This window comes from Megascapheus bottae, chromosome 28, assembly GCF_031878675.1.
Source record: "Megascapheus bottae isolate mThoBot1 chromosome 28, mThoBot2.hap1, whole genome shotgun sequence".
In the NCBI taxonomy this organism is placed as follows: domain Eukaryota; kingdom Metazoa; phylum Chordata; class Mammalia; order Rodentia; family Geomyidae; genus Megascapheus; species Megascapheus bottae.
Window position 1 is genome coordinate 10,462,817 of NC_143536.1, and position 25,457 is coordinate 10,488,273.

Sequence of the window (25,457 nt, forward strand, 5' to 3'; positions counted from 1 at the left end):
TCAGCCTCGCTCTACTTTATTCAAATAAGTTCTCTCCGTAGAACAGAACAGAATTGGGCAGGAACTGAAGAAACGGAGAAAGCTCTTATATTAAATTCTTAAATAGGCTCTTAAGTTCCAAGGCAGGATTGGCAGGGCAGGCCCAGGCTGCAGGCCTAGCCCTCTCACGCAAAGCCAACGAGGCGGTCTTTAAATTAAGGAGGAAGGCAAATTCCTTTTCTTTTAAAAACAAGTTCCTGAAGGGGAAAAAAATAGAAAACTCCTAAGTTTCAAAAGTCAGATGTCCTCCACACCCTTGGCTGTGAACCACAGAGGGGCGAAGAGAAAGGTGGCCAGGAAAGTTTTCAATGGTTCCACTTTTGCAAACATATGCAAATACATTCCTCATTAGCCATCCTGTTTTGGCAATTAGTAGCAAGCAATATGCTTGGATTAGAGGTCCGAGTCGTGCTCGAAGTGGGCTGGGGGCTGCTTCTCTTCCAGGCCACAAAGCCGTCTGTGGAGATCTGAAAGGAGGAAGACTGCGTTAGGCCCAGAGCAGCGATTCAGAAATAGAGCTCTTCTTTTTCCATGTGTGGTAGCAGTCTTGATGTCTTTATCCACGCTTAGAAACATGCCTCTGTGCCCTCATGTGCATCCCAGATGGCTGCAGAGGCTTTTAGCTTAAAAATATTCCTCAAGTTCATAACACTTATCTCAACCTGCATCAACCCTACCTCCAAAATCCACTTCTCTGACTTCAGATACACAGGCAGTGCGGCTGAGATGAGTGTGCTGCCAGAACCTTGGTTCTAGGCCAGTTTTGTGCAGGGCTCAGTAGATGCACCCCCAGTGGGGTGCGTTTAAACAGTTCCACCAGGAAACAGGCAGGCACTGCAGATGACAAGGCCCGTGACGGATCTCAGGGATTGGCAAGGGAAGGAGAGGACGGGGACAGGAAAAACACAGAGAAGGGATGTCTCCAAGTCCATGGCTCATTGTGTTGTTTTATGCAGTCCTGACACTTGAACTCAGGGCCTGGATGCTGTCCTTGAACCTTTTTTTTTCCCTCAAAGCTAGCATTCTATTACTTTACCATAGCTCCACTTCAGGGCTTTGGATATCTTTAATTGGAGATAGGTGTCTCATGGACTTTTCTGCCCAGGATGGCCTTGAACCACAATCCTCAGATCTCAGTCTCCTCAGTAACTAAGGTATGAACCACCAGCATCTGGCTAAACCTAGAGTTCTTTTTTTTTTTTTTGCCTGTCTTGGAGCTTGAACTTGGGGCCTGAGCACTGGCCCTGGGCATTCCTCAAGGCTAGAGCTCTACCACTTGAGCCACAGTACCAGTTCCAGCTTTTTCTATGTATGTGGTATGAAGGAATCAAACCTGGATTTTTGTGCATGCTAGGCAAACACTCTACCACTAGGCCAAACTCCAGCCCAATCTGGAGTTCTTCTTAGAATCTGCAGGCTGAACATTTCCCCCTACCCCTTAGCCAATCATGGAAGGGGGTGAATGGACTTGAAATCATTGCTAGAACAGACATCTGGGAGGTGCGATGAGGGGGCATGTGGTCTTGGGCATGCAAGACCCTCCCTGAGCTTTGCCTTTCCCCTCTGGAAGTGGCAGGACAGGGTCCCCTGCCTCTCAGGTTAAATGAGGGACACAGGGTGCCTGGCTCGAGGCCTTGGCTGCTACTCTTGGGACACAAGAACTGTTAGTAGTCTTAGAACAGGAACTGATTTGAGCCAAAACTGCTGCTGTCTGTGGAATGGACCGGCAGCAGGCAGTGCTCTTGTAGAAATGACTCCAGAACCCCTGGGATCCCCAGGCCCTCACCGTCCCTGGGGCCCTGCCTTGTCAAATCCCATGGCTGCATAATGTTCCTGGCAGACTCAGCCTCTGCTTCTGCAGCTGCCCTTGGCCATCCCTGACTTGGAGCTAGGAGGCAGAGCCTCCAGTTCCCTAAGCACCATCCCCAGCCAGTTATCATGGAAACAGACCCAAGGACAGGGCAGCTCCCTAATGGAAGCCTCTCCCCAGGGCAGGTTAAGGACAAGCCACTGGGAAGGGAGATCTCAGTCCCTGGCTCAGGACCAGAGGGAACCCCCAACGCAGGGGTGCTTACCTGGAAATCATGAGTTTCCAAGGGAGGATGAGGTGCTGTTGTGGTTCACCTGAATGGGGACACAGACAGAGGAAGGGTCAAGGCCAGGTGACAGATACCAGGGTCTCAGCAGTCAGGTCACCCTTATCACAGCAGGGCTGGCAGGTGGCGGGGGGTGGGGGAGCACAAGTGTTCCTCACTGTGCTCACAGGTCCACCTCACCTTGCTGATAAGGACACACAAGGCTGAGCAGGGCCACCTGGTCCCTGGCCCACAGAACTGATAACCCCCAGATCTCTGGAGTCTTTAAGAATGTCTTCTGTGGGGGGGGGGCTGGGGGTGGAGAGGAGAGAGAAAGCCCAGGCTCAGCTGTGGGCTGAGGTGGACGTCAGAAGAACAAGGCAGGGAAGGGGTGGAGAGAGAGGGTGATGTGGTTGAGTAGGGTCCAACAACTTCACAGGCATATTCAAAAATGGACTAATGAGACAATTAGAAACTGTTCAATAAAGGAGAGGGGTTGGGAGTAACAGAGGGTGAATTTGGTCCAAGTACTTCCTATGCATGAGCCCCCTTTGTATACACCAAGAAATGGAAAGAAAGGGAGAGAGAAGAAGAGAAAGAGAGGGAGACAGACACACACACACAGACAGACATACAAAGGCAGGCAGAACTCGGGGGTAGAGAGGCTTAATGGCGCTCAAAGCCAGAACACGGAAGAAGGGCTCGGGCGCAAGGGGGGGCTGCACCCTGGCCTCAGCTGGATGACCCCCTATGAGTCGCTTTGACCTCCAGCCTCCCCCCATTCTGTCAACCCCATCTGACAGCACCGACAATGAGCTAGTAGCCCAGCCAGGAAAACCACAATGTGATGGCCCCTGGGCTTCTAACCTGAAAAGTTCCTTTCAGATTGGCTGGTGTTTTATAATCTCCTTTCAAGACCTAGGAAAGAGAAAGAAATATCACCACCTTGGAAATACCCGAAAACTAAACTTCAATTCCATCACCGGTGACACATCTACTCATCCAGCCACCATCTACCCATCCACCCACCCATGCCATGCACTAGTCCTTCCTCCCCTCCCCCACTGTCTCCCTCCCTTCCTGTATTTATAAGCTCTTCTTATTCTACTGAGTTGCCACATTAACTAGAGCAGTGAAACTTCTTTCTTTCTTTTCTTTTTTTTTTTTTTTTGCCAGTCCTGGGCTTGAGCTCAGGGCCTGAGTACTGTCCTTGGACTTTCTCAAGGCTAGAGCTCTACCACTTGAGCCTCAGCACCACTTCCGGGTTTTTTTTCTATATATGTGGTACTGAGGAATCGAACCCGGGTCTTCATGCATGCTAGGCAAGCACTTTAACCACTAGGCCAAACTCCCAGCCCTAGATCAGTGAATTCTTGCTCTCAAGTTACAACTAATACAAAGGGTATAACTGGGCTGACCCAGAGTGGATGACAAGGGAAACCAGCCAGGCTAAGGAAACAGGAAGAACAAAGGCCCTGAGGCCCTGAGGACACTTTTAAAAAGTATTGTGAAAGAGGTGAGACCAATGCCCAAGATGCCAAAAATATGGACAAGTTGAAATGACAATGACAAATTTCACTTTTTTTTTGTCCTAAAATGTCCAGATCCAGTGTGCAATTCCATGTGCAGAGGATGGGACCACCAAAAACATGGAAGCTGAGCTGTGGCACAAATGGTAAAGCACTAACATTTTGTGTGTGTGTGTGTGTGTGTGTGTGTGTGTGTGTGTGTGTGTGTGTGTGCCAGTCTTAGGGCTTGAACTCTGGGCTAGGGTCCCTGAACTCTTATAAAACTCGGTTAGTGCTCTACCACTCGAGCTACAGCTCCACTTCCACATTTTTAGTGGTTCATTGGAGATACAGAGTTTCACAGACTTACCTGCCTGAGCTGGCTTTGAACGATGATCCTTACATCCCAACCTCCTGAGTAGCTAGGATTACAGGTGCAAGCCACCAGCGCCCACTTGTTAAGGATTATCTTACCAGCTCCAGGCACGTATTTGAGAAGAGACTGTTAAACCTTATATGGAGTATTAAGAGGACCCAACCTGCATTTATCTATGTCCACCATCATCAAAGAATTCCTGGGCTCTGGAAACAGGAAAGAAGGTGTGTGCTCAACCCCAGGCTAAAGAAGAGTGAAAGGGTGGATAAGATAAACATCTGCCTTAGCCATCAGAGTGTAAGCAGCAGGTCACTATTCACTTTGAGCTTCCCTGTAGCCCCAGCAAAATACAAGCAGCTCTCCCATTCACACATCTCAGTAATGCCTGGCTTCCACCCTGCCAGCGCCGAGTCCATCTCTGCCCCCCCACATACACACACATCCACTCACCCGGTTGGTGTTGTTGACGACGATGGGGTCCGGGTTGCCATAGTTGGGTGGATTTGCATACGGATCATAACCGAGCCGGGCCAGCATGGGGGCAATCTGAGCCATGTCCCTTACCACGTCCCCGGGGATATGGCCAGTCCATTTGGATAGCGCTTCCAGATTCACAGGCTTGATGACCTGGTCTGTAGACCTCTCGATCCTAGGGAGACAGAACTGTGGTGGGCATTTGGGGAACCTAGCCCCGGCCTGCCCTGGCCAGGCAGAGGGACAACATACCGTAGGGTGTGGAGCCCGGTGCAAAGAGGAAAGCATTAGCCACACATGCCATGGTAACAAAACTTTCACCTCTAGGTCTCTGATTTTTTTTTTTTTTGCTTGTTTTTGGTTGTGGGGCTTGAACTCTGGGCCTGGGTGCTGCCCCTGAGTTCTTCAGCTCAAGGCTAGTGCTCGACTACGTAAGCCACACACCATTTCTAGTATTCTGGTGGTTAACTGAAGAGTCTCATGGACTGGCTTTGAATCGTGATCCTCCAATCTTAGCCTCCTGAGTAGCTAGGCTTATAGGTGTGAGCCACTGGAACCCGGCTAGGACTCCAGTTCTTTCGTGTGCTTATTGCTTACTGTTCAGAAGTGGTGCCTGCAGTATGGTGGAGGTGTGGCTTCCAACTGCAGGCAAGCAAACTGAAGCAGAGAGGCTGATTATTAACTAAAGGTCACCCAGCTAGGAAATGGCAGAACTCAGACAGCCTGGCCCCAGGAGTTGTGCACTGTGCTAAACCATCAGTCTCTCCTGCCCCCTCGCAAAGCACATCCCCGGTCTCCTGGTTCTGTGAGGAAACAGAGGTGCTGTTGCTATTGTTTATGGAGAATGGTTCTGCCTGCCCCCTACTCAGTGCCCAGGTCACATGGCAGGCCCCAACCCTGCAAGGCTTTGTGATTAACTTCACTCCCTTTCCCTGAGCTTCAGCACCTGAGGACACCTGAGCTCCACGCTGTATAGAAACTTACCTGAGGATATACAGCCCATCTTCTGCTGGGGGTGGGAGTGGACTCGAGTGCGTGCATGCCCACAGACGCCCACACCCGACCCAGGATGCACGTGCACATGCATCCACAGATGTCCCACAGTCGGACAGGAAAATGGGGGAGAAGGGGAAATGCACGCATCCATGCACTGACACCCGCGCGAGGCCAAGGAGATGATGGGCCTGCACTCACTTGGACAGAGCTGGAAGGGGGCGAATACGTCGGTTGCACTCACAGGGAAGTAGGAGAAGAGGCTAGGATGCATGCGCACATACACACACCAGCCAGACCTTATTGGAGGGGGCTGGGAGAGCGGGAGAATGCATGCGCCGCGCATGCGCACACTGCACCCGCGGGGAGGGGATGGGACGGGGGGGGGGAGGTTGCGGATGCGCACGCGCACACCTGCCCACACTCACTTGGACAGGGAGATGCCCCCGGGCTTGCCGATGAGCTCCTCGTGGTGTAGGACGGCGTCGCTCCAGGCGATGCCCAGAAAGTCGAGGATGCGCTGCAGGGAGCGGCGCGGGTGCAGCACCAGCTGCTCGTAGTAGACGGGCAGGCACCGGTCCCGGCCCACCTCCATGCACTGCGCGTACATCACCTCGATGGCCCGGTTCCACTTGGTGAGGCAGTCGCGGTAGCTGCTGAGGTCGAAGCCGGCGATGGTGACCTTGCGCGTGATCATGGAGTGCACGGAGGCGCGGCCGTCGCGCACCATCAGCAGGAACTTGGCGTTGGGGAAGAGGCGCGCCAGGTAGACGGAGGACTTGAGCGTGAACGGGTCCTTGTTGCACAGCACGCGCGCCGGCTCGCCGTGCTTGGCGATTACCTCCAGGAGGAAGGCCTGCATGGCGGCGTCCAGCACCTCGTCCGTCACGCCCGCCTCGTCCAGCCGCAGCTTCTCACGGCCGGACTTGGCCCAGGCCTGGCGCATGGCCAGCAGGCGCGGGATGATGCGGGTCTCCTCCCCGCAGCGCACGGCCGGGTGCGCGTCCAGCATCACGCGCATCAGCGTGGTGCCGCTGCGGGGCACGCCGCCCACGAACACCAGCGGCGTGGTCCGGCTGTAGCGGTACTCGGCGCGGTCGGCGCCCATCACCACCAGCTCCTCCTGCTCCGGCCTCATGGCCGGCCGCGGGCCGCCAGGAGCCCCGCACAGCAGCGCCCGCGGCCCCACGAGCCGCGCCGCCAGCACCAGCGCCAGCGCGCAGCCCGCCAGCAGCAGCGCCCGGCGCACCGACAGGCGCATGCCGGGCCGCGGGCAGCGCTTCAGCGGCAGGGGCTCAAGTCTGGGGAGAGAGGGGTGACACGGGTCAGGGACGACGGCTACTGCTACCCCGGGGCCGGCCACCTGGCACCTGCTGGCCTGCCTTCACCGGTGACAGGCGCCCAGCTGTCCTCCCGGGAGAACGCAGGCCTGACAGCCCTGTTAAAGGCCCATTCATCGCGTGGACAGCCCTTGGCTGCTGGACCATAGCCAGCAGTGATGCCTCTACCATCTTATATAATAAATGGTCCAATCTTTTAAATTGGGGTGGAGGGGGTTCATGGGGCTTGAACTCAGCCTGGGCACTGTCCCTGAGCTCTTCACCTCAAGGCTACGGGCCCTACCCTGGAGCCAAGCCCCACTTCCCTGTTTTCTAGAAGTTAATTGGACACAAGAATCTCAGGTCCTTTTTTACCCAGGCTGGCTCCGAACCTCGAACCTCAGATCTCAGCCTCCTTAGTAAGCTACTAGGATTACAGGCGTGAGCCACCTCGCCCAGCTATAAAGGGTCTAATCTTTACTGTAACATTTACAGTCAAAATGTGGGAAATGGAGCTGGGTGCTGGTGGCTCAGGCCTGTAATCGTAGCTATTCAGTAGGCTGAGATCTGAGGATGGAGGTTCCAAGCCAGCCGGGGAAAGTTAAGTGGATGAGACTCTTGTCTCTAATAAACTACTCAGAAAAAGCTGTAAGTGCCTTGAGCACAAACAGGCTCAGGGAAAGTTACTGCAGATGCCCCCCCCCCCCCAGCATGAACAAGCAGGGTGTGGCCCCACAGGGCTGTGAACTCATTCCTGAAGAGAGGAGACAGACACAGGTGGGAGCCCATGGCTGCCTACCTGGTAAGAAGCCAAGACAGAGCCAAGAGGCAAGCCTAGGCCAGTGTCCTGCAGCCTGAGGGTTTTGGAAGGGGCCAGAAGCTGGGCTGTATCTCACCCTGGGGTCAGTGGCCAGTCCGAGCGTTAGAGCAAGCCAGGGGTCTCTGGAAATTGTGCCTGGGCAGTTGTGTTGTCAGTATTTGGGGCTCATAGGCACCCCTACCCCCAGGTCTGTGACACAGAAAGCCCACTCCTGGGCACTTTTAGAAGGAAGGCAGGCCAGGACACAAAGCCACACAGCCTGGGCTTCTTTAAATGCTGCCTGGAATTCTCCCCTTGGACTCAAGATTGAAATTGTGCCAATTACTATGAGCTGAAGCCCCCTGTGGAGCTGCCAGTCACACTTTAGCTAGAATTAGAATAATTACCCTTTTGGGTGAACAGATGGAGATGAGGAATAATTTGGAAATGAAGAGTTGCTTCCAGAAAGTGTGTGTGTTCAGGGGAAAGGGGGGGTAATAGTGGGCATGTAGGGGGTGTATGGAGGGCAACGTGCATGTGCATGTGTGTACTCTTGAGTCTGCAGCTGGTGATTTAAATGTGAAGGCTTGGCAGGGGGGCTGGGCAGAAGAGGTTGGAGAGGTCAGTCACCAGGCTTTGGTGGGTCCTGAGTTCTGTGTTTTTAACACTTACAGAGCCCTCACTCTGCCAAAGCGTTTCCATACATTATCCATGCTCAGAAATGAAGCAACATGCCCAAAGCTGCACAGCCTGAAGGACGGGCCTTGAGGGGCCAAGGCCATCTTCCTTCCTCCATTGTCAAGGCCCAAGAGAGGAGCAGAGGCCTAAGTGCCCCATGGTGGGGACAGCCACTGCTTCCTAACCAGTCAGGGCCAAGGGGTTGCCTTACCTTCCCTGGGCACTCTCATGTCGGGCCTCCACTGCCAGGCTTGATCAGAGAGGGCTGCTGCTAGCACTGCCCTGCAGGAGGAAGGAGGCCCTGCCTGAGGAGGGGCGCCGGGGAGGGCGGCTGCCCTCACAGGCAGAAGGGCTTCAGCGGCCATTACCACCACCACCTGGGCCTGCTGGGCTCAGCCGACTAGGCTGGGCTGTGGGTACCAGGTGCTGGGATGACAGTGATCTTGGCATTCTATGGGACTGGACCGGGTCCTGTGAGGTGGAGGTATACCAGCCATGGAAGGAGCAAGGGTCCGGACCCCACCTCCCCACCTCCCCACTCTAGGAGAGGCAATGTCTACTTTCCCCCCAACTTTCCCCCCAGGTTACACGACCAGCGCTGACTTGTACCTAAGACCTGGCCAAGATGGCTGCACAAGGTCCAGGTGGCTGGAAGCCTGGGGCAGACTCATCTCAGTGGCGTGTCTTCCCATGCCCGGACACCCAAGTGAAACCATAGCAACCCCTGCCCCCCAAACTCCAGAATCCTCACACATGGCTGTGGCCCAGCTCAGGCCTACCGCTGGGAACCACAGGGCCAGTTGGAGCCAGGGCACTGGCAGCGGTCCTCAGGACAGGCTGGCTCAGGCCCAGGCGCCCTCAGGCAGCCCTTGAAATGCCAGTGAACCCAGAATCTGCCAGCTGGGCAGCTCCCATGGCCAGAGCGAGGGGTTGAGCCTCTCCAGGGAACAGTAGCCCCTGGTGAGGCGTGGGAAGAGGCCGGGAGGGCCCGGGGCTCTCAGCGCTTAGGGAAATGTGAAGCTCAAACAGAACAAAAAGGAAGATTCTTCCATCCATAGCCTCCAGTGCTCCATTAGGCCCAGTGATGGCAGGAAAGAAAGGGGCTGGAGATAATAACGGCACCCGGCCCTGTCCTGCTCATGTAGGGGCCTCTCCTCCTCCTGCCTGCCTTCCCTGGACACCAATGACAGTTCTTTCCCACTGTGATCCTAGACTTGGGGCTGTCAGTCACCTAGAGGTTGTTCAGAGTTCAAGGGCTGGGCGCAGGTTTGGGGCCTCTGCGTGTGAGGCCTGGCAGGGGCGGGGCGTCCTGGAGCCCCTCCCACACAGTCCCAGGACAGCTGTCCACGTAGTCATCATAGAGGGAAGGGGACATGGGAGAAAGGAGGGGGACAGTGCAACAGGGACAACAGAGGGCAAGGCCTGCCCACAGGCCTGGGACAGTGGTCATGGAGATAGGCTCTACGTCCTACATCCCATCATGTCCCATCCCTGCCTAACTGGGAGGATCGACAGAGCAGCAACAGTGGCAATTACCAAGCACCACTGTGTGCCCCGCATGGTGTACAGGGCTCTCAGTGCCCTGCCTTGCTGTGTCCACACGCTAGCTATGTGGAACGTGGCACTTCTCCAAGCTTCTGCTCCTCAGCTGTGAAATGGTGGTGGGAGGGAGACGGAGGAGAAGAAAGGGAGGGAAGAATGGAGGACGCTGCTCTAATCAAGAAATCTGCTTACGTCCAGACCATGTAGCCTGTGGTTTACTGCACAGCTATTATGTGCCAGGACTATGACAGCTGGCAGATCAAGGGGTTCCCAAGAAAACAGTGGCCAGGTGATGGAGGCCAGTGGCCTGCTAGGCCAGCTAAGCAGGTACCCCTGTGCTTACAAAGTGGCCCTGGATGTGGGCCCAGTGGTTTGTGTCCAAGGTCAGTGCAGCCCTGGGACTCCTCACACCATGCCGGGGTACACAGATGCCATCCCCTCCCCCCGCCCCCAATGTCACCAGTATGACAGACATGTGCCACTGCAGACACCAACTGGCTGAGACAGGGACCCACTAACTTCCTTTTGTCCTGGCTGGGCCCTTGTATGAAAGACCTCAACTATGGGTCCCTGTGAGGAACACAAAGGTCCACCCTGAGAATGCACAGGTGAGCTCCCTCCATTGAGGGGGACCTCTCTAAGCGCAGTGTCCCCTCAGGAGGACAGTCACTTGCTCCAGAGCATTCCATGGCTCAGGGTGGTGTCTCAGCTTCTGGTACCCCAAACACCCCAAAGGCACAGGAGCCATGGAATTCAGAAAACTCCAAATGCCCAGCAAGGGGGCAGGGCTGTCCACATTCAAGAATCAGAAAGCACCCAGCCCAGCTGGTCCCAGCCACCCAGACGGCTCTGCCAGTGCCCAGAGTTGGGCACAGTCTGAACCAGGCAGGATGCCCACACTTCTTTGGCCAGTGCTGCAATCTGGCCACCACAAGCCACTCTGACCTCTTCTAACCACCCTTCCTTCCTGTTGTCCAGCCCTGCTAAGTCCCTTGCTGTGGGGACTCAAGGCATGGTTACAAGAGACACCCTGGAGCAAGACTACCATGTGGTGGTCCAGGGCTAAGCACCTGAAGGAGGAGCTGAGACAGCTCTGTGGGGGCTGGTCAAGTACAGCAGCCTCAGTTTCCCCAAGTGTCCTCAGGCTGAGCCACCTGGCTTACAGCTTGGTGGTGGTGACTCAGAGTCAGATGCTGGGGAGGACTGGCAAGAGGCGGCCAGGACCTGAGGTTAAAGTTTGGGGTCTCTAATTAGGGACCAATTAAGTGCTACATAGTGCATCCATTAGGAAGTGCAGGTAAAGATTCATCACACCCTGAGCACTGGGAGATCTCCAGTGATGTAGAGATGTTATCTGATCTGACCAGGGCACAACAAAAACAAAAACAAACTAAACCCTGGGGATTGCTGCATGGACCAGGAGGAACAGGCAGTGGAGCAGAGCACAGGGCAGGCGACACGCTCTCCCTGGAGCTCACACCGAGTGGCCTCAGAGGAAAACCCATCTCTGGTGGATCTCTGGGTTTGTTGTTAGCCTGGAACCCTGAACCCTGGAGCCTGCTGTGCTTTGGTGACAGCTCCAGGGGGTGGGGGAGCAGGAGGACACCCTGCTCCAGTCCTTCCTAGGACATCTCACACTCAGATCTGAGCGTGGTGACACGTGCTCTGCCCCACTCAGTGGCCCTGGCTACACCTTCCTGAGCACGCCAGGCTGCCCAGAGCTGGGTGACAGCCACTCTGCCCAGAGGCTCGGGCACCGGGGCAGACAATGCAGCTCCCGCCAGCTGCCAGTGCCGCTGGGCAGTGTGCAGTGGATGGTGGAAGTCCGGAACTGGGAGGCAGCGGTGGCTGGCTCTGCTCTAGCCAGCTACACATGCCAGCTTCAGTTTCCTCCCTTGGAAAACGGCTCCCACCACCTGCTACTGAGGGGGGCTGTGAGGGGCAGGGAGGTCCACAGACAGCAGAACCCCCAGCCCGGCCTCCCTCAGGCCAGGGCTGCAGGACCATGGCTGGTCCTCGGCGCATGCCCCACCTTCCCTTGCAGCACTCGGGCCTCCCACATCCTCTGAGGCCAGACGCCCTGGACACTCATGTGCCACAACATCCTGCCTCCGCCCAGTCTCGGAGTCCACGTCCCCAGGCTGCGCCAGTGTGCAATGGGGGTGATGGGCCCCCCTGGAGGAGCTCTGGCTCCCCCCAGGGAAGGGGGGCCATCTCCCAGCTGCCACCTAAGCATCCTCCACTGACCCCCTCCTCTTCCTGGAAGCCTTCCGAGATCACTCAGCCTGATCAGCACCTGGGCTCCCATGGCCTCCCACACATGTCCCTGCTGTGTCCCTCCAAGGGGGGAACCACATTGCAGTTTCCCTGCCTGGCCTGAGATTGGAATTATAGCAGTTATCAGGGGTGGACAGAGCTGTCCTGAGGGAGGAAAAATGACGTTGGTCAAGAAATCCTACTGGGCCAGGTTGTCCATTTTGGTTCACAGCTTCCTCATCTAAGAAAAACAAGGACACCACTCTGTTTAATATGCCAGGTGTGGAGGGGGAAACTGAGGGCTTACCCACAAACTAACAACTTTGGGGCTCCAAACTTGTTTATTCCTTGGACTGATCAAATCAAACATCACATGAAATAAGATATTTGCAATATACTCCAAACCAGCCAGGTGTGTCCAGATTATATAAAGAGGTCTGCACGAAATCAACATGCCAAGGGCAGGCGAGGAAATAGTCGAATGGGCTACTTTAAAGATGTACTTCGTAAAAGTTCATCTCATTATCTACCCCAAATGGGAAGAAAGCCTGGGATCTGCAAACCCAGAGAGAGAAAAACAACAACAACAAAAAGGAGAGAGGAGCAAGTGCTGAGGACAGGAAGCGGCAGACTCTCCCTGCTCTGGAGGGGAAGGTAAACCTCACAGGAGGGAGGGAGGGCAGATCAGGGCTCAACCCGCTCCACCCCTGCAGGGCCCTGTCACACGGGGTATGCCTGTCAGCTCTGCCAACTGCAGAACCCACTACAAACCTGCGCTGGCACCAGCTAACAATGGAACTGATCAACGGGAACCATCGGGAGAGGATCTTGGCAGGACACACAGATGCCAGTGCCAGAAGAAGGGGTGCTTCCTGGGTGTGGGGCTCACCAGAGGAGTGGGAGAGTGCTAGACTAGACCCGGAATCAGGGTTCCAATCACACACCCACACCTGTACTCAGAAAACCCACTGGCACCCCTTCACACACTTTGAGGGGGGTTGGTGTTGCCTAAGTGGGGGCGCCATCTCCAGGCCCCCTTTCCCAGCTGCCACTGAGTCCTGGCCCCCTTTCATTGGCTGGGGCCCCACTCAATGTATAAGGTGAGGGAAGGGAGCTTGGCCTCCGATGCTGCCACCACACCCCAGCTCCTGGCATGGACGTCTCCAGACTCATCTTGTGGACCTGTGGACCTGTGGCCGTGGCTGGTGGCCGGGTCTGGCTGGCTTCCTCTCATCTTCCCACGGCAAGGGACAGGATGTCTAGCTGCCTGGCCCAAGCACTGTTGCGTGACGTGTGGGGACTCAGGTAGGTCTCTCTCCTGCTGCCCCTGCCCCCTGCCTGTGCTCCACTCTGCTAGGGCCAAAAACTTCCAGGACAGCTTTTTCTCTGCTCCCCACCCCACGCCGGTCCACCCAGCCGAGGTTGGACTTGGCCTTTAAACCAGGGCCAGATCCAGCTGCAGGGCCGCAGCCCTGCACCAGGACTTTCGTGTGCTCGGCCCACCCTGGCTCTGGTTGCAGGATGCCGAGCTGACCAGCTGAGCCAGGCCTGTGTCCATCTGCCCTCTGTGACCTCCAGATGCCAATCCTTCCCTGCTCTGAACCTTCCAAAGCCCCCACTGTCCCCTTCTACCCAGCTCCTGTCACCTGTGGCCACTCAGGCCCCACACTGTCCTCAAACGCACAGGCAAGCGCATCCTCCCAGCCGTGTCCTCCTGTGTGCCAGCTGCCAGGGCACCCCGGCCCCAGCACCCACCTGCCTCTCTTCCATCCCGGCTCCCCCCTCTCCTCTCTTCTGATCACCACTGAGCCACAAACCTGCCCACCAATGCCAGCCCTGGGGCCGTGTCTCCTAGACACTTTCTTAGAAGTGGGTTTGTTGCTTGGGGCAGTGGCGGGATTTGAATCAGGGGCTCTGCGCTTGCTAGGCTCCTATAGTCACTATGACCAGGGGCTGGGCCCAGGGCTCAGCAGGTCCCCCCTCTTTCCCCGAGGCCACTCGAGGCTGACAGCCCTCTAATACCAAATACTAACTCACCAGAGTCGCCCCTGGAGTCTCAGTCCCCAGACGGCACCCTCCCCCACCATGCTGGAGTGAGCCTAGCTCCCCAGCCAAAAGACCCCAACCCAGGGACCACCCACTTGCCACCCAGTCTGGCCTCCACCTGGCAAAGCTCCACTAAGTCACCTCCCTCCCCCCACACACACCTCTCACCAGGCTTCCGAGACTCCAGGTTCTGGGGCAACACTCACACTTGAATTCCCTGTCCTGCTTCTCTGTCCACTTTGGACTCAGTATGGACACACGGCTCAGGCCCAGCCAATCACAGCTCTCCACCTCAGGCCTCAGTGTAGACACCTGAGCCCATATAGGTCAACGAAGGCAGGCTGGAATTTTTCCAGCCTCCTCAGAGGAGGCTAAGTCAGGGCACTGGGCTAGGAACGGGAGAGCCATCCCTAGCTAACACCCGCTCAGTCTGCCTGAGAATAAAGCCAATCCAGGAAGACAGGGGCAAAATTCCAATTGTTCAACCCCTGGAACCAGCCATGCCTCCAGCCATCTCAAGGCTGGAAGTACTGGTGAATTCTACAGAAGCTGGCTGTCGGTTATCCCGGAGCCCTGAGTCTAGTAACACACTCTTCCCGTACTGGTTACAGACCCAACTCCTGCCTCAGCTTTTCAGGAAGGCCTTTCGCCCAGCCCCTGGGGGCCCCTCCAGCACTCTCAGCCACATCTGCTCCTTGACTACCCTTTCCCTCCGTTGAGAACAGAGCCTCAGGTAGTAAGAGTCGTGTGACTTGGCATTATCTTTTAAATAAGCTTTTCTTTTTAAAGCATTTCTTGACCCCAGGGAGAGTCTGCAGTGACCTGGGGGTGTTCCCTTCCCTTTTATTTCCTGAGGCCACCTTTGCAGGTTCCTAAGTTCCCTTAGATAAACAGGGGAGAGGGCAGGCCCTGTAAGAAAACAGACCAGAGCTGTGTCACTTCGGAAAAAGATTACTCAACCTCTCCGGCCAAACACCACCAAGGGAGCGGGTGTTAATTTTCTCCCTAGCTCCTCTCCCCAGGCTCCCTTCAGAAAGGAAATCTACCACAGGGCCCAGCTGTTGGCCCTACCTGAGCCTGCCCAGAACACAGATGCACTCTCTCCTCAGATCAGAGTCCTAGAATCCAGAATGCAGCCAACGGGGGGGGGGGGGGGGGGGGTGGGGGGGGTGGAGGGGGTGGGGGGTGGGAGAGGGGGGGCGCACATCTGGTGTGAAGGCTCTGAAGTTCACAAAAAGAAAAGCCCTAGACTCTGATTCTGAAAACTTTCAAGAAGCTGGGAGCCAATGCCTTTGCATTTACCTGAGTCAATAACTTGGCTTGTTTTCTACCTTGTTATTTTGAATTGAAGCAATTCTACTCTTGGCCTGACAGGCACATAGTTGATTCTTCTAGACCTCAGGTTGTTTACCTCTGTGTTTTCCCAGGCCCCTGTCTGATTGTGGTTGTGTGTGTGTATGCCAGTTCTAGGGTCTGGGCACTAACCCTGAGCTTTTGTGCTCGAGGTTAGTGAGTTCTACCACTTGAGCCACAACCCACGTGCCACCTTTTGGTGGTTCACTGGCAGTAAGAACTGGGATTCTCAGATCTCAGTCTCCTGATTAGCTAAGACTACAGGCATGAGCCACCTTCCAAGGGCTTCCTGCCTGGTTCTGACTCAGAGTCAGCTCAGCACTCTCACTTCCTGCCAGAGGCGGACAGCTGTTTCCACACCGGAAGCCACTTGGAGAGTGTGTTCACAGAAAGCCAGCTTGTTTCTTTTTCTTTTTTGCTTAGAAAGTCTTTGCTTAACTTCTCCTTCCTGCCCCCATCACTTCTTCCTTGCCAGGGCATGAAAAGAGAGGGAGGGGGAGAAGCTTGACCTACAGCAAAGCAAGCGAGGGTCCCAGCAAAGATGGCCTCCACCTTAAGTTTGGTTTGGTGATATCTGGGTGTGCATACTACTGCAGACTGGGAGTGGCTTGGGGAGAGGCCCAGTTCTGAGACCACATGTGCTGGGACCACACATCCCCCACATGGCCTGTGGCTCTGCCCCACTCTTAGAAGAGGGGTTGTTGCTCCAGGAAGCAGGAAGGGTGGGCTCTCAGGACAGGAAGTGTGAACTGGTAGGGACCTCTGCAAGCACCAGGAGGAGGCAGCCTGGGAACCTGGACCTTCTCTTCTCTTTGGGGAGGCTCCGAGCAGCCCTGTACATTTGCCCGGAGCCCAAATGCCATCAGGACAGTCCACCTGCAACAGCATTCTCATTGCTGGGAATTTATTTACGAGGCGGCTGTGTGTCCACTGCCATGGGAGGGGAGGCCCTCTGGAGGAGGCTGAGACACAGAGGGCGTGTCGGCTCAAAAGAAAGTGCATCTGACTTGAGAGTGCCAGGGGACGGTGCCAGTGATGCTAAGTCCATCCTCGAGGTAACTGTCTGCTAGGGCGATGGCTGGAGGTGGCCCGCATCCTCGAGTCCTCCCTGGCCTTCTCCTGGCCCTCCCTGTCCCCGTCCTAAGAGGATAGTCTCCTCAGGAGCTGAGAGGGCAAAGTCAGCAGCGAGAAACAGACCCCCGTGCCCACGCCCTTCACAACTAGGCCCCATAACTTCCTGCCCAGCCCCCACCCACTGGGGGCAATTTCCGCCAGTGGCTCTCCCACATGTCCCCCTAGTGTGCGAGACCACCCAGGCCGGCAAGGCCTGAGCTCTGAGCCCTCCCCGTGTGCCTGGCGGGGCTCAGGGCCCTCACTCCCTTCAGGAGCCTGACCTCAAGAAGGACGGGAGGACTGTGTTCACTGCTGGCACCCTGGCACCTCCAGAGCCAGCAGTGGGTGCTGCATAAACCAGATCCCCTGCAGGAGGTGCCCAATAGTTGCTGCACAAATGGAACCCACGCGCCATGGCAAAACCCCAAAACCGTGGTGCTGGCATCCTTTTCTGATGCAGGCACCCCAAGGCAGCACGACATTAAGTAAGATCTGCCCTGGGCCACCAGATACAGCACCCCAGCTCTCAGGGGCCCCAAAGGACCACCCCGTGCCCTGGGAGCCTTCTCTCACATCTGCCTGGCATGCATCATGGCTGGATGATGCAGTACCACCCAGGGCCCTTTTTCTTCCTTCTTTCTTCTTCTTTCTTCCTCTTCCTCTTCTTCCTCGTGTGTGTGGGGAGGGCGGGGGGGGGGGGTCATGGGCCTTGGCAGTGTCCCTGAGCTCTTCAGCTCAAGGCTACTACCCTACCCTTGAGCCAAGCCCTACCTCCAGTTTTCTGGAGGTTCATTGGAGATAAGAGTCTCAGGTCCTTTTGTGCCCGGGCTGGCTTTTGAACCTTGATCCTCAGATCTCAGCCTCCTGAGTAGCTAGGATTATAGGCGTGAGCCACCGCACCCAGCCAGGGCCCTTCGTTGTGCCAGCAAGGCCCTAAGAACACCTAGGTCACACAGGTGAGCCTTTGCAGGTGGCTGACGCCCACCTGAATGTGAAGAAGAGAGCAGGAGACGCACACTTGAGCTCTGGGATGGGGGGAGGGAGCCGGCGACATGGCAGGTGTAAGTGGAGCAGGGAGGGCAGGATCGGAGCTGGTCGAAGGTAGCAGTGGCATTAGCAGGGGCTGGAGGTCTCATAGAGGGATGGCTAGGGCTGAGGTTGGGCAGCAGGGATGCAAAGCACACCACAGAAGCAGAGCCCAGCTAAGATGCCTCCAAGCAGGGGAGATGTGGAGAGAGCGAGTCAGGACAGCAAGGCCCATGTGCTCCCCTGCCCTCAGCAAGGAGCTCCTCCAAGGCTCACGGCTCACCACTAATGCAAGCTTTCCCCAAGAGGCTCCCATTCCATTCCACAGAGGAGCCCAAGCCAAGCCCTGGCAGGGCAGGCGGAGGGTGACAGCAGGCCTGCAAGCTGCTGTGCTCATTCCCGATGCAAGCTCGCCAACCCCATTCGCTAGGTTCACTGGGGTTCCAGCTGTGGTGAGCAGCTGGCCCTGCCCTGTTGACCCAAGATCAAACACCTCCTCCCTACCCCCACCCTCACCTGGAAGGTACTAGAAGCCCTGAGGTCTCTAGGACTGCTGTCTGGGTTCCCTGCTCATGGGGGTGGGGGAGCCAGGTCTCTAGGGGAGCCTCCATTTCCTGAGGGCCTTTGCAGGACATCCTGAGGTCACCTCCCTGTCCAGCCCCTGCTCCCCAGCTGAACACCCCCGGTGCAGCTCCGGCTCCTGAGCTATCCCAGATTCCATCCTTGCATCCACCCATGGACACTGTGTACGCCATGCCAACACTCTGGGAGAGGAAAGGGCTACACTCACTGTTGAGCCTGTTTCCCCCAGAACCCTGTAGCAAGCAGGCACTGCTGGCTTACTATGTGCTCACATTGCGGTGGTGCCACTCTGTGCTAGGGTTCCAGCAGGTAGCCCACCGAGTGCCCGAGCCTACTCAGAGCCATGGCAGCTCCCCCTTCCACTGCCACCCAGCTTCCTGTTCCTCCCAGAGCCCCGGGCCCCACCAAGAAGGGGCCTGGTGCCTGACCTCCAGGGATTCCTGTGGCCTGAGAGGAGCCATTTCACCCTCAGCCATGCTACCAGGTGCCTAGCAGAGGCCTGGGCTCTGCAGTGGGATGTCAACCAGTGAGTTTCCTGTAAGGAAGGGGTTGTGCATGTGTCAGCCTGAGGCAGACATGGAGAGAACCAGTATAGGGGCAGAGATCACCAGGGCGGCAGTATGAGAGATATAAATGGGGGACAGGGGTACATAGCAGAGGAGATGGGGAGGAAAAAGAGCCCAAACATGGACAAACTGAGCCCCTTGGGGGTGGGGGACATTGAGCCTTGAGGCTGGACAGGTGTCCTCAGCTTCAAGGCTTGAGCCTTAGGAATGAGGCCTCTCCCAAGCCAAGCTCCTGGGAGTCCAGGGGGAGTCTGTCCCAGGGGCTCCCCACTGTGTACCCATGGGGACAGCTGCCCTGACCCTGGTCACACCCAGAACCCCTTTGTTCACTCGTTTTTTGTTAAGTGAGTTCAGTATGTCTGAAGTCTGTTTCCAAAGGAACCTCAGGTCTATGGTGGCAGTATAATGCACCCTTGTTAAAAAGTCCAAGTCAGGGTGATTCCTACACCACAGGACTGACTGCCAGGACACGGGGAGCAGGAGCGTGGTAAGAAGAGTGCCCAGTGGGGGGTCGGGGTAGGGAAGAAATCTGTTCATTCTGTGATCTCCAGAGAAGCCAGGTCCTCTGCCTAACACCTGCTGCGTTCATCTTGGTGGCTCAGTGCACAAACAGACCTCCCATTTTAACACCTTTCCCTGACACCCGCCCAACCAACCACAAACACAAACACCAAACCCACCAGGCCACACAGCATCTCCCAGCTCCATACCTTTAGGCCTGTGGCTCTCTTCCCCTGAGAAGCCTCCTGGGCTCTCCCTAGCCCAGCCAACTCCTCCTGGATTCATGCTTCCTCCTCCAGGAAGCCTTGCCTGAACACTTCCAGCTCTGTGCCCCATGGCATCCTCCAAGGTGCTGGATTCCTTGGGTGGCTTCTGCATCCATGGCAACCTCAATTCCTGACAGCAGGGCACACCCCTCCCCGCTCCTGTCCCAGCACGGCCTGCCCACTTACTGGGAGAGGGGATGTCAGACAGAGGAAAACCAGAGTCCCTGTGACTCTGTCACAGGCTCTTGCCCCGTGTGAACCATAGGACCCCTTCTCTGCTAGGCCTTCCTAGACTTGGGTCCGGGGACCCTGACCAGAGCCACAGCTATAATACAACAGCAGCCAACCACAGCCAGACTGAGGCCCCAGGTCGGGCACAAGTGTTCCCTGCAAGAGTTATGGCTTTCATTAACCATGGGAAACTCATCACACCACAAAACTCTGTGCCTTTCTGCCAGGGCTGGTGGGTTTTCCGTAGAAGGCCAGACCAGAAGTATTTTCAACTTTGTGGGTTCCTGGTCTCTAGTGTGGCTAGGCACTGCTCTCCACCCCTACAATTTATCCACAGAGGAGGGGCTATGTTCCCAGACTCCGGGGAGATCCCTGAAACCCAAGACAATCTGGAATCCTTACCTACCATATTCTCTGAGCTGGCTGAAGTTCAATGGATATCCCTGGCCCTCAGTATCCAGTGACTCAACAGTTACATACTGCTCCTGTGCTCTGAACATGATTAAGGCCAGAATGCCTCCACGAGAGCACACCCGTGAGGCAGCTGCTACCTGACTGAGGGGCAGGGACCAGCTACGCAGCAGGGGCAGGAAGCCGTGGTCAGTTGGTGCTCCTGCGGTACTGAGAATGGCCGCCGCTGAGAAGGGCATGGCTGCGTTCCCATAAAGCTTGATTTGGAAGAACAAGTGGTGACCCGTGATTCCCACCAAAACAAGGCCCCTGGTGCGTAGGTACGTGATAGGCCAAGAGGCCCCAGATTATCCCAGGTCGACATCACAGTTCTTGTATCATGCCTCAACCAGCAGGCCACCCCACAACTCTGGGTCTGCTGCTCGTTAGGTCTCATCACCCTCTCTCCAGACCAGCAGAGGCTGATGTGTCTGTCACTCATGGCTCTCTGAGCACCCGTGCCACTGCCGTGCCCCTGGCTCCCGGGCAGCCTCGGCAAACCTCATTGGCTGAAGTTCAAATCTCAGTGCTACCACCTCAACAGGAATGTGACCCGATTGGCCCCAGGCTCAATTTTGGGGAAACAGGGAGGCTGGTCACAAAGGCTTGCTTCCTTGGTAGCGTATGGGACGGGGAAGAATAGAGATGCCATGATCACAGACTCCCACTTGCTGGGACACGGCCCAGGGCCTCCGCTGCTCGGAAACCTCTTGCTGAGGGTGAGGAGGGGACCTAGGCTAGGTAAGGTGGCCTCGGGGCCTGGCAGACAAGGGGGCAGGAGGCTCCAGCTGGCCTTGCATGCCCCTCCCGGGAAAGCAGGGCCAGAGGGCAGTTTAGAAAATATCAAAACCAGTAGAGGAAACAAAAACAGTCTCATAAGCAAAAGAATTGCTTGTTCAGGTGACATCATAAGGCTGGGGGTGGGGCAGAGGGTAGGGGACAGTCAGGTTCCTCAATTGACCATGGCAGTTCCAGGCACCCTGATGGCCAGGAGAAGCCACCTTTTAAGGGTAGCTCCAGGCAGCTCTGTTTGGCCCAAGCTCCTGAGTTTCCAAGAAAAGTGAGAAATTGGAATCTTTTTCTCTTACAAATCTTGGAACACTGGCTCAATGAAAGCCACGGAGAAGCCACACAGCCTGGGAGATAAACCATAACCACATTGCAGGCCAAGGCCATCCGGACCAGCAGGTAGGGAACCTGAGTTTCAGAGAGGGGAAGCACTCTGCTGAGGGTTACACAGCAATCTAGGGCGAGAGTCCGAACTTAGTTACCTCAAGGTCTTATCCACTGCTCCCACTACGGGGGAGTGGGAGGGGGTACATGGAGAGGGGAAAGCATCCTGCTTGTCTATCCATTCACCAGGGAGTGTGGGCAAACATGGACTGCATGAGCAGTCAGCTGGGTGGGTTTATGGGCTAGGCCTTAGGGTGAACAGCCAAGTTGGACTCAGCTTGAGAAATGAAGAGGGCAGGCTAGGGGTTCAAATCCAGTCCCGGACAACTGCTAGCTAGATGGTGTGGGGTCAGCCCCTCCCTCAGCACTCTGTTGGGAGAATGTGCTGTGTTCGGGTGTGGAAAACGACTAGACAGGGGCTGTGGCAGGCAGCCTGCTTTGGGTGACATAGGTGTGATTTTCCCTGACTGGCAGCTGGAGAAGCAGAGCCCCCAAGGGCTACGCTGGCCAAGCCAGAGAACTCATCTCACACCTGGGCTGAGCATTCGCCTGGGACGGAGTTCAGTACTTTACCACTACTTCTTCCTACCCACAGCCCGGGGAGGGGGGGGAGGGGGGCGTGCCTGACAACTGGTACCTCTACTCTACACCCAGAGCAGAGGAAAGCAGCAAGTGGAGAAAATGCCACCACCCAGCCTAATTCTGGCTACCTGCCTGCAGCAACGGCCTGGGTCAAAAGTGTGGTGGATGCAAGAATTCAGCTGGCAGACAGGCTGGCATCTGAGCACAGGGAACTCAACGCAGCGACTCCCAGGCCAGACGCTCCCCCGGGCCTGCGGGCACCATCTTCGGGGCCTCCCCTGCAATTTCTGGGGCTTGGCCCATCTCTCTGCAATGACTCATTCCCACATACGCTCCACAGTCCACAGCTGGGGGCTGGGAGACCTGAGAAGGGGAGGGGAGGGGCAGGTACCCCAGCTTCATCTGCTGTGGCCCCCATGGGTAAGTGTATCCGTGGGCAACATGAGGCTTTGGGCAGCAGGCACAGGTGGCAAATGGGGAGACCAAAGGCTGTGGCTACCCTGGGCGGACTCCTATAATCCTCGCTACTCAAGAGGCTGAAATCTGAGGACCACAGCCACCCCCAAGTTTCCCTTGTCTGTCCCAGGGAGTCTTCACTCTCTCCCCATCTCCCTGTCGCTTGTCCTCATGGACAAGAACACAGGATTTTCAAAGCACAAGGAAGTTCCAGTAAGTGAGGGACACGAGTAAAAGCAAACAGAGCCCAATATAGTGCCTAGAAGGCAGCAGCTCAGACAAAAGCAGCCTGGGTGAGCCCAGACAGTTCCCTGGGGGCCCAAAATGCACACACAAGATACTGGGTTAAGTTCCCACACCAGCTGACTGACTACAGGTCTGATCTCCGGAGAACTGACTGCCTTCAGGAACTTTCCTCTGTAAAAACGTAGTGCCTGACTAGAGCTCTCCTATGCAGCCTCCCCTCACTAACCAGCAGGGGAAAGGTGGGGGCTCCAAGTGTGGGGGTGATGTCCAACAGGACAGCCAGGGGAGGAGCACTTGGAACTCAGGACAGCTCGGGAGGCCACCAGGGAAAGTCACTTGAGCATGAGCAGGAGAATCCACATGAAGTACAGGGAGGCTCAGGATTGATTCTGGACCTAAGGGACAGACCTGGGGCTGTAGTCTAGGAAACGGGGGTGGGGGAGGTTCCCTTGCTTAGGATATAGGGGGTCCCACTGGCCTAGGTTTTCTACCTCCCATTTCCCTCATTGCCAGTGTGCTATGCTGCCTGGTACTAGGTACATACTGTATGCCTAAATGCCTGGACAAACCACAAGCCAGGCCCGAGCTCTGCTCCCCCTTCGTGATGTACACCAGAACAGACAGACCTCCTAACGTGGTACTCAGTGTACTGAGTCCTGAACAAGCATTCACAACTAACATAACAAAGCCACTGATGGCAGCAGGGGGCCTGGGGCTCATGCCTATCATCCTAGCAACTCAGGAAGCTAAGATCTGGAGGACCACAGTTCAGAACCAGCTCAGGCAGAAAAGTCCACAAGACTCCATCTCCAATCAACAAGTAAAAATGCTGGAACAGGAGGCATGGCCCACACGGTAGAGCTCCAGCCACGAGCAGAAGAAGCTGTGTAAGGACACAGGGCCCTGAGTTCAAGCCCCAATACCAGCATAAAAGAAACCGAAAGAACAACAACAAAACCCAGATGAAATGTAACGTGTGTGGATTTTATCCCAGCAAAGCTGATATAAAAAAGTTAAATGAGACATTTTAGATATAAGACACATACACACCCAGAATTGGGATTCAGAGGAGATAGAAGCTTAGAGAGACTGCATAATTTCTTCAGGACAATGCCATAAACCCAACTGTGTTGTCATGGGAACTAATGGGGTGAGGAAGGTTCCTCTAAGGCTGCACCCCTAATATCCCAGCACAGGACACTCGAGCCAAACCCAGAATATTAGCACCTGCCATGCAGGTAGAGAGCAAGCAGTGTAAGAAAGAAAAGTTTCGTATGCTTCCTAAGTGAAGGCAGCAGTCTACCCTGCGAAGCCCCGAGGACCGTGGCGTCTTTCAGGACCAGAGAAGGTTCTAGAAGTTTGAGTAGGAGTTTGCAGACTCTCTTCTCCAACATCCCCCCACAGGACACGCAGGCTGGAGGCCTCAAGATGAACTTTAGCTCGGCCCGCCCCTCACTTTGCAAACCCCAAGACCACGGTTAGATGACCTGACTCAGTTTCCCCAAACTCCGCAAAAGAGGAAGGAATGTAAGTGTTCTATTAGGGGGTGCACAGGAGTCCGCACTCTTCCTGGCTCCACGGGGGCCCGGCCTTCCAGAACCAAGGCCAGGGCCTGACCCCTGTCCACACGGTCCATGCTTGGGCCGGTCCCCCCTCCCGTCCCGCCCCACCCCGCCGAGGCGGGAAGTGGGGTGACCTCCCAGCTCCCCAGCCGGCCTCTGCAGCCGGCGATTTCCGCCCCTTCGCCGTCCCCACCCCCCGGCCCCCCCCAGAGCCGCCCCGGCGCCCCAAGTTAACTTCCACGCGCCCCGCGGCGGCCGGGCGGGGCAGGGGCCTCGGCGGGCGGTGACACCGGGCGTCCCGCACCAGGGCAGGCCCCGGGCGCGAGGTCCCGGGCGGGAAGCGGGGAGTGGGGGAGCCGGGGCCCGGGGATGGCCATTCCCCACGCCGGGGCCGGCGCATGCGGAGCCTCAGACCGTACCGCCCGCGCCCAGCTCCAGCCTCGGCGTCCACGGGGTAGCGCGCAGCTCCAGGGGACGCACGAGGGGCGCCGAGGGACCCGAACCCTGAAGCCGACCCGCCCGCGCCCCGCCGCCGCCGCCGCCGCCGCCACCCAGGCCCCGCGGGGCCCCGCATCACCTACCGAGCCCAGGCGCGACGCCGCGGCCCGCGCCACAGCGACTGCCCGCTCGCCAGCCGCCCGCCCGGAGGGAGGCGCCGCGCGGGGCGGGGCGCGCCGTGACGTCACGGGAAGGGCGTGGTCGTGCCACGCCACGCCCTCTTGTGGGCGGTGCCGGCCGCGGGGGAGGCCCTGGTGCTGACGTCAGAGCTTCCAGACCACGCCCATCCTCCTGTTGGCTGCTCAGCACCCAGGCTGGGCTACCGGGCACTACTGCGCTTATTCGCTGTGCCTCTAAGTGGTGAAGTGGAAGGAAAGTCCAAAAGTACACTGGTGTGCGAAGAAAATGAGCCAAGAGGGGGAGATTGATTAGAATGCATGGTAAACATGTGTGGGACAATGTCACCTGGACCCCCCCACACACACCCCTCTCCTGTGTATTTAATATAGTGTAATAAGAAGGAGGGGGACAAAAAGTAATCAGAGCACTTCATCAGGATAGGAATACTGTTTCCTTATAAAAGGTGTGGATCCCAGGTGGACGCATACAGCGGTGGTACTTGCTGGACACCATGTAGAAAATGAACCACACAACTGGTATGTGGAGATGTGAGGGGAAAACTGGGAGAGAGCAAGAGAAGGGGTGACACGCTCCAAAAACAAATGTACTTTTTGCCTGGCTTATGTC

The 25,457-nt window shown here is 56.4% G+C and overlaps 1 protein-coding gene across 1 annotated transcript; it reads right to left on the reverse strand.

Annotated features, from left to right (window-relative positions):
- On the reverse strand, positions 1-24,855 carry Tpst2 (tyrosylprotein sulfotransferase 2). The gene is made up of 7 exons (XM_090320362.1): positions 24,794-24,855; positions 8,473-8,543; positions 5,894-6,766; positions 4,449-4,647; positions 2,982-3,032; positions 2,115-2,163; positions 1-506 (listed from the first exon to the last, which is right to left on the reverse strand). Exons 3-6 carry the CDS (start codon positions 6,724-6,726, stop codon positions 2,122-2,124), a joined length of 1,125 nt encoding a protein of 374 aa, XP_090176488.1. The 5' UTR covers positions 6,727-6,766; positions 8,473-8,543; positions 24,794-24,855; the 3' UTR covers positions 1-506; positions 2,115-2,121.
- Positions 24,856-25,457: the final 602 nt, after the last annotated feature.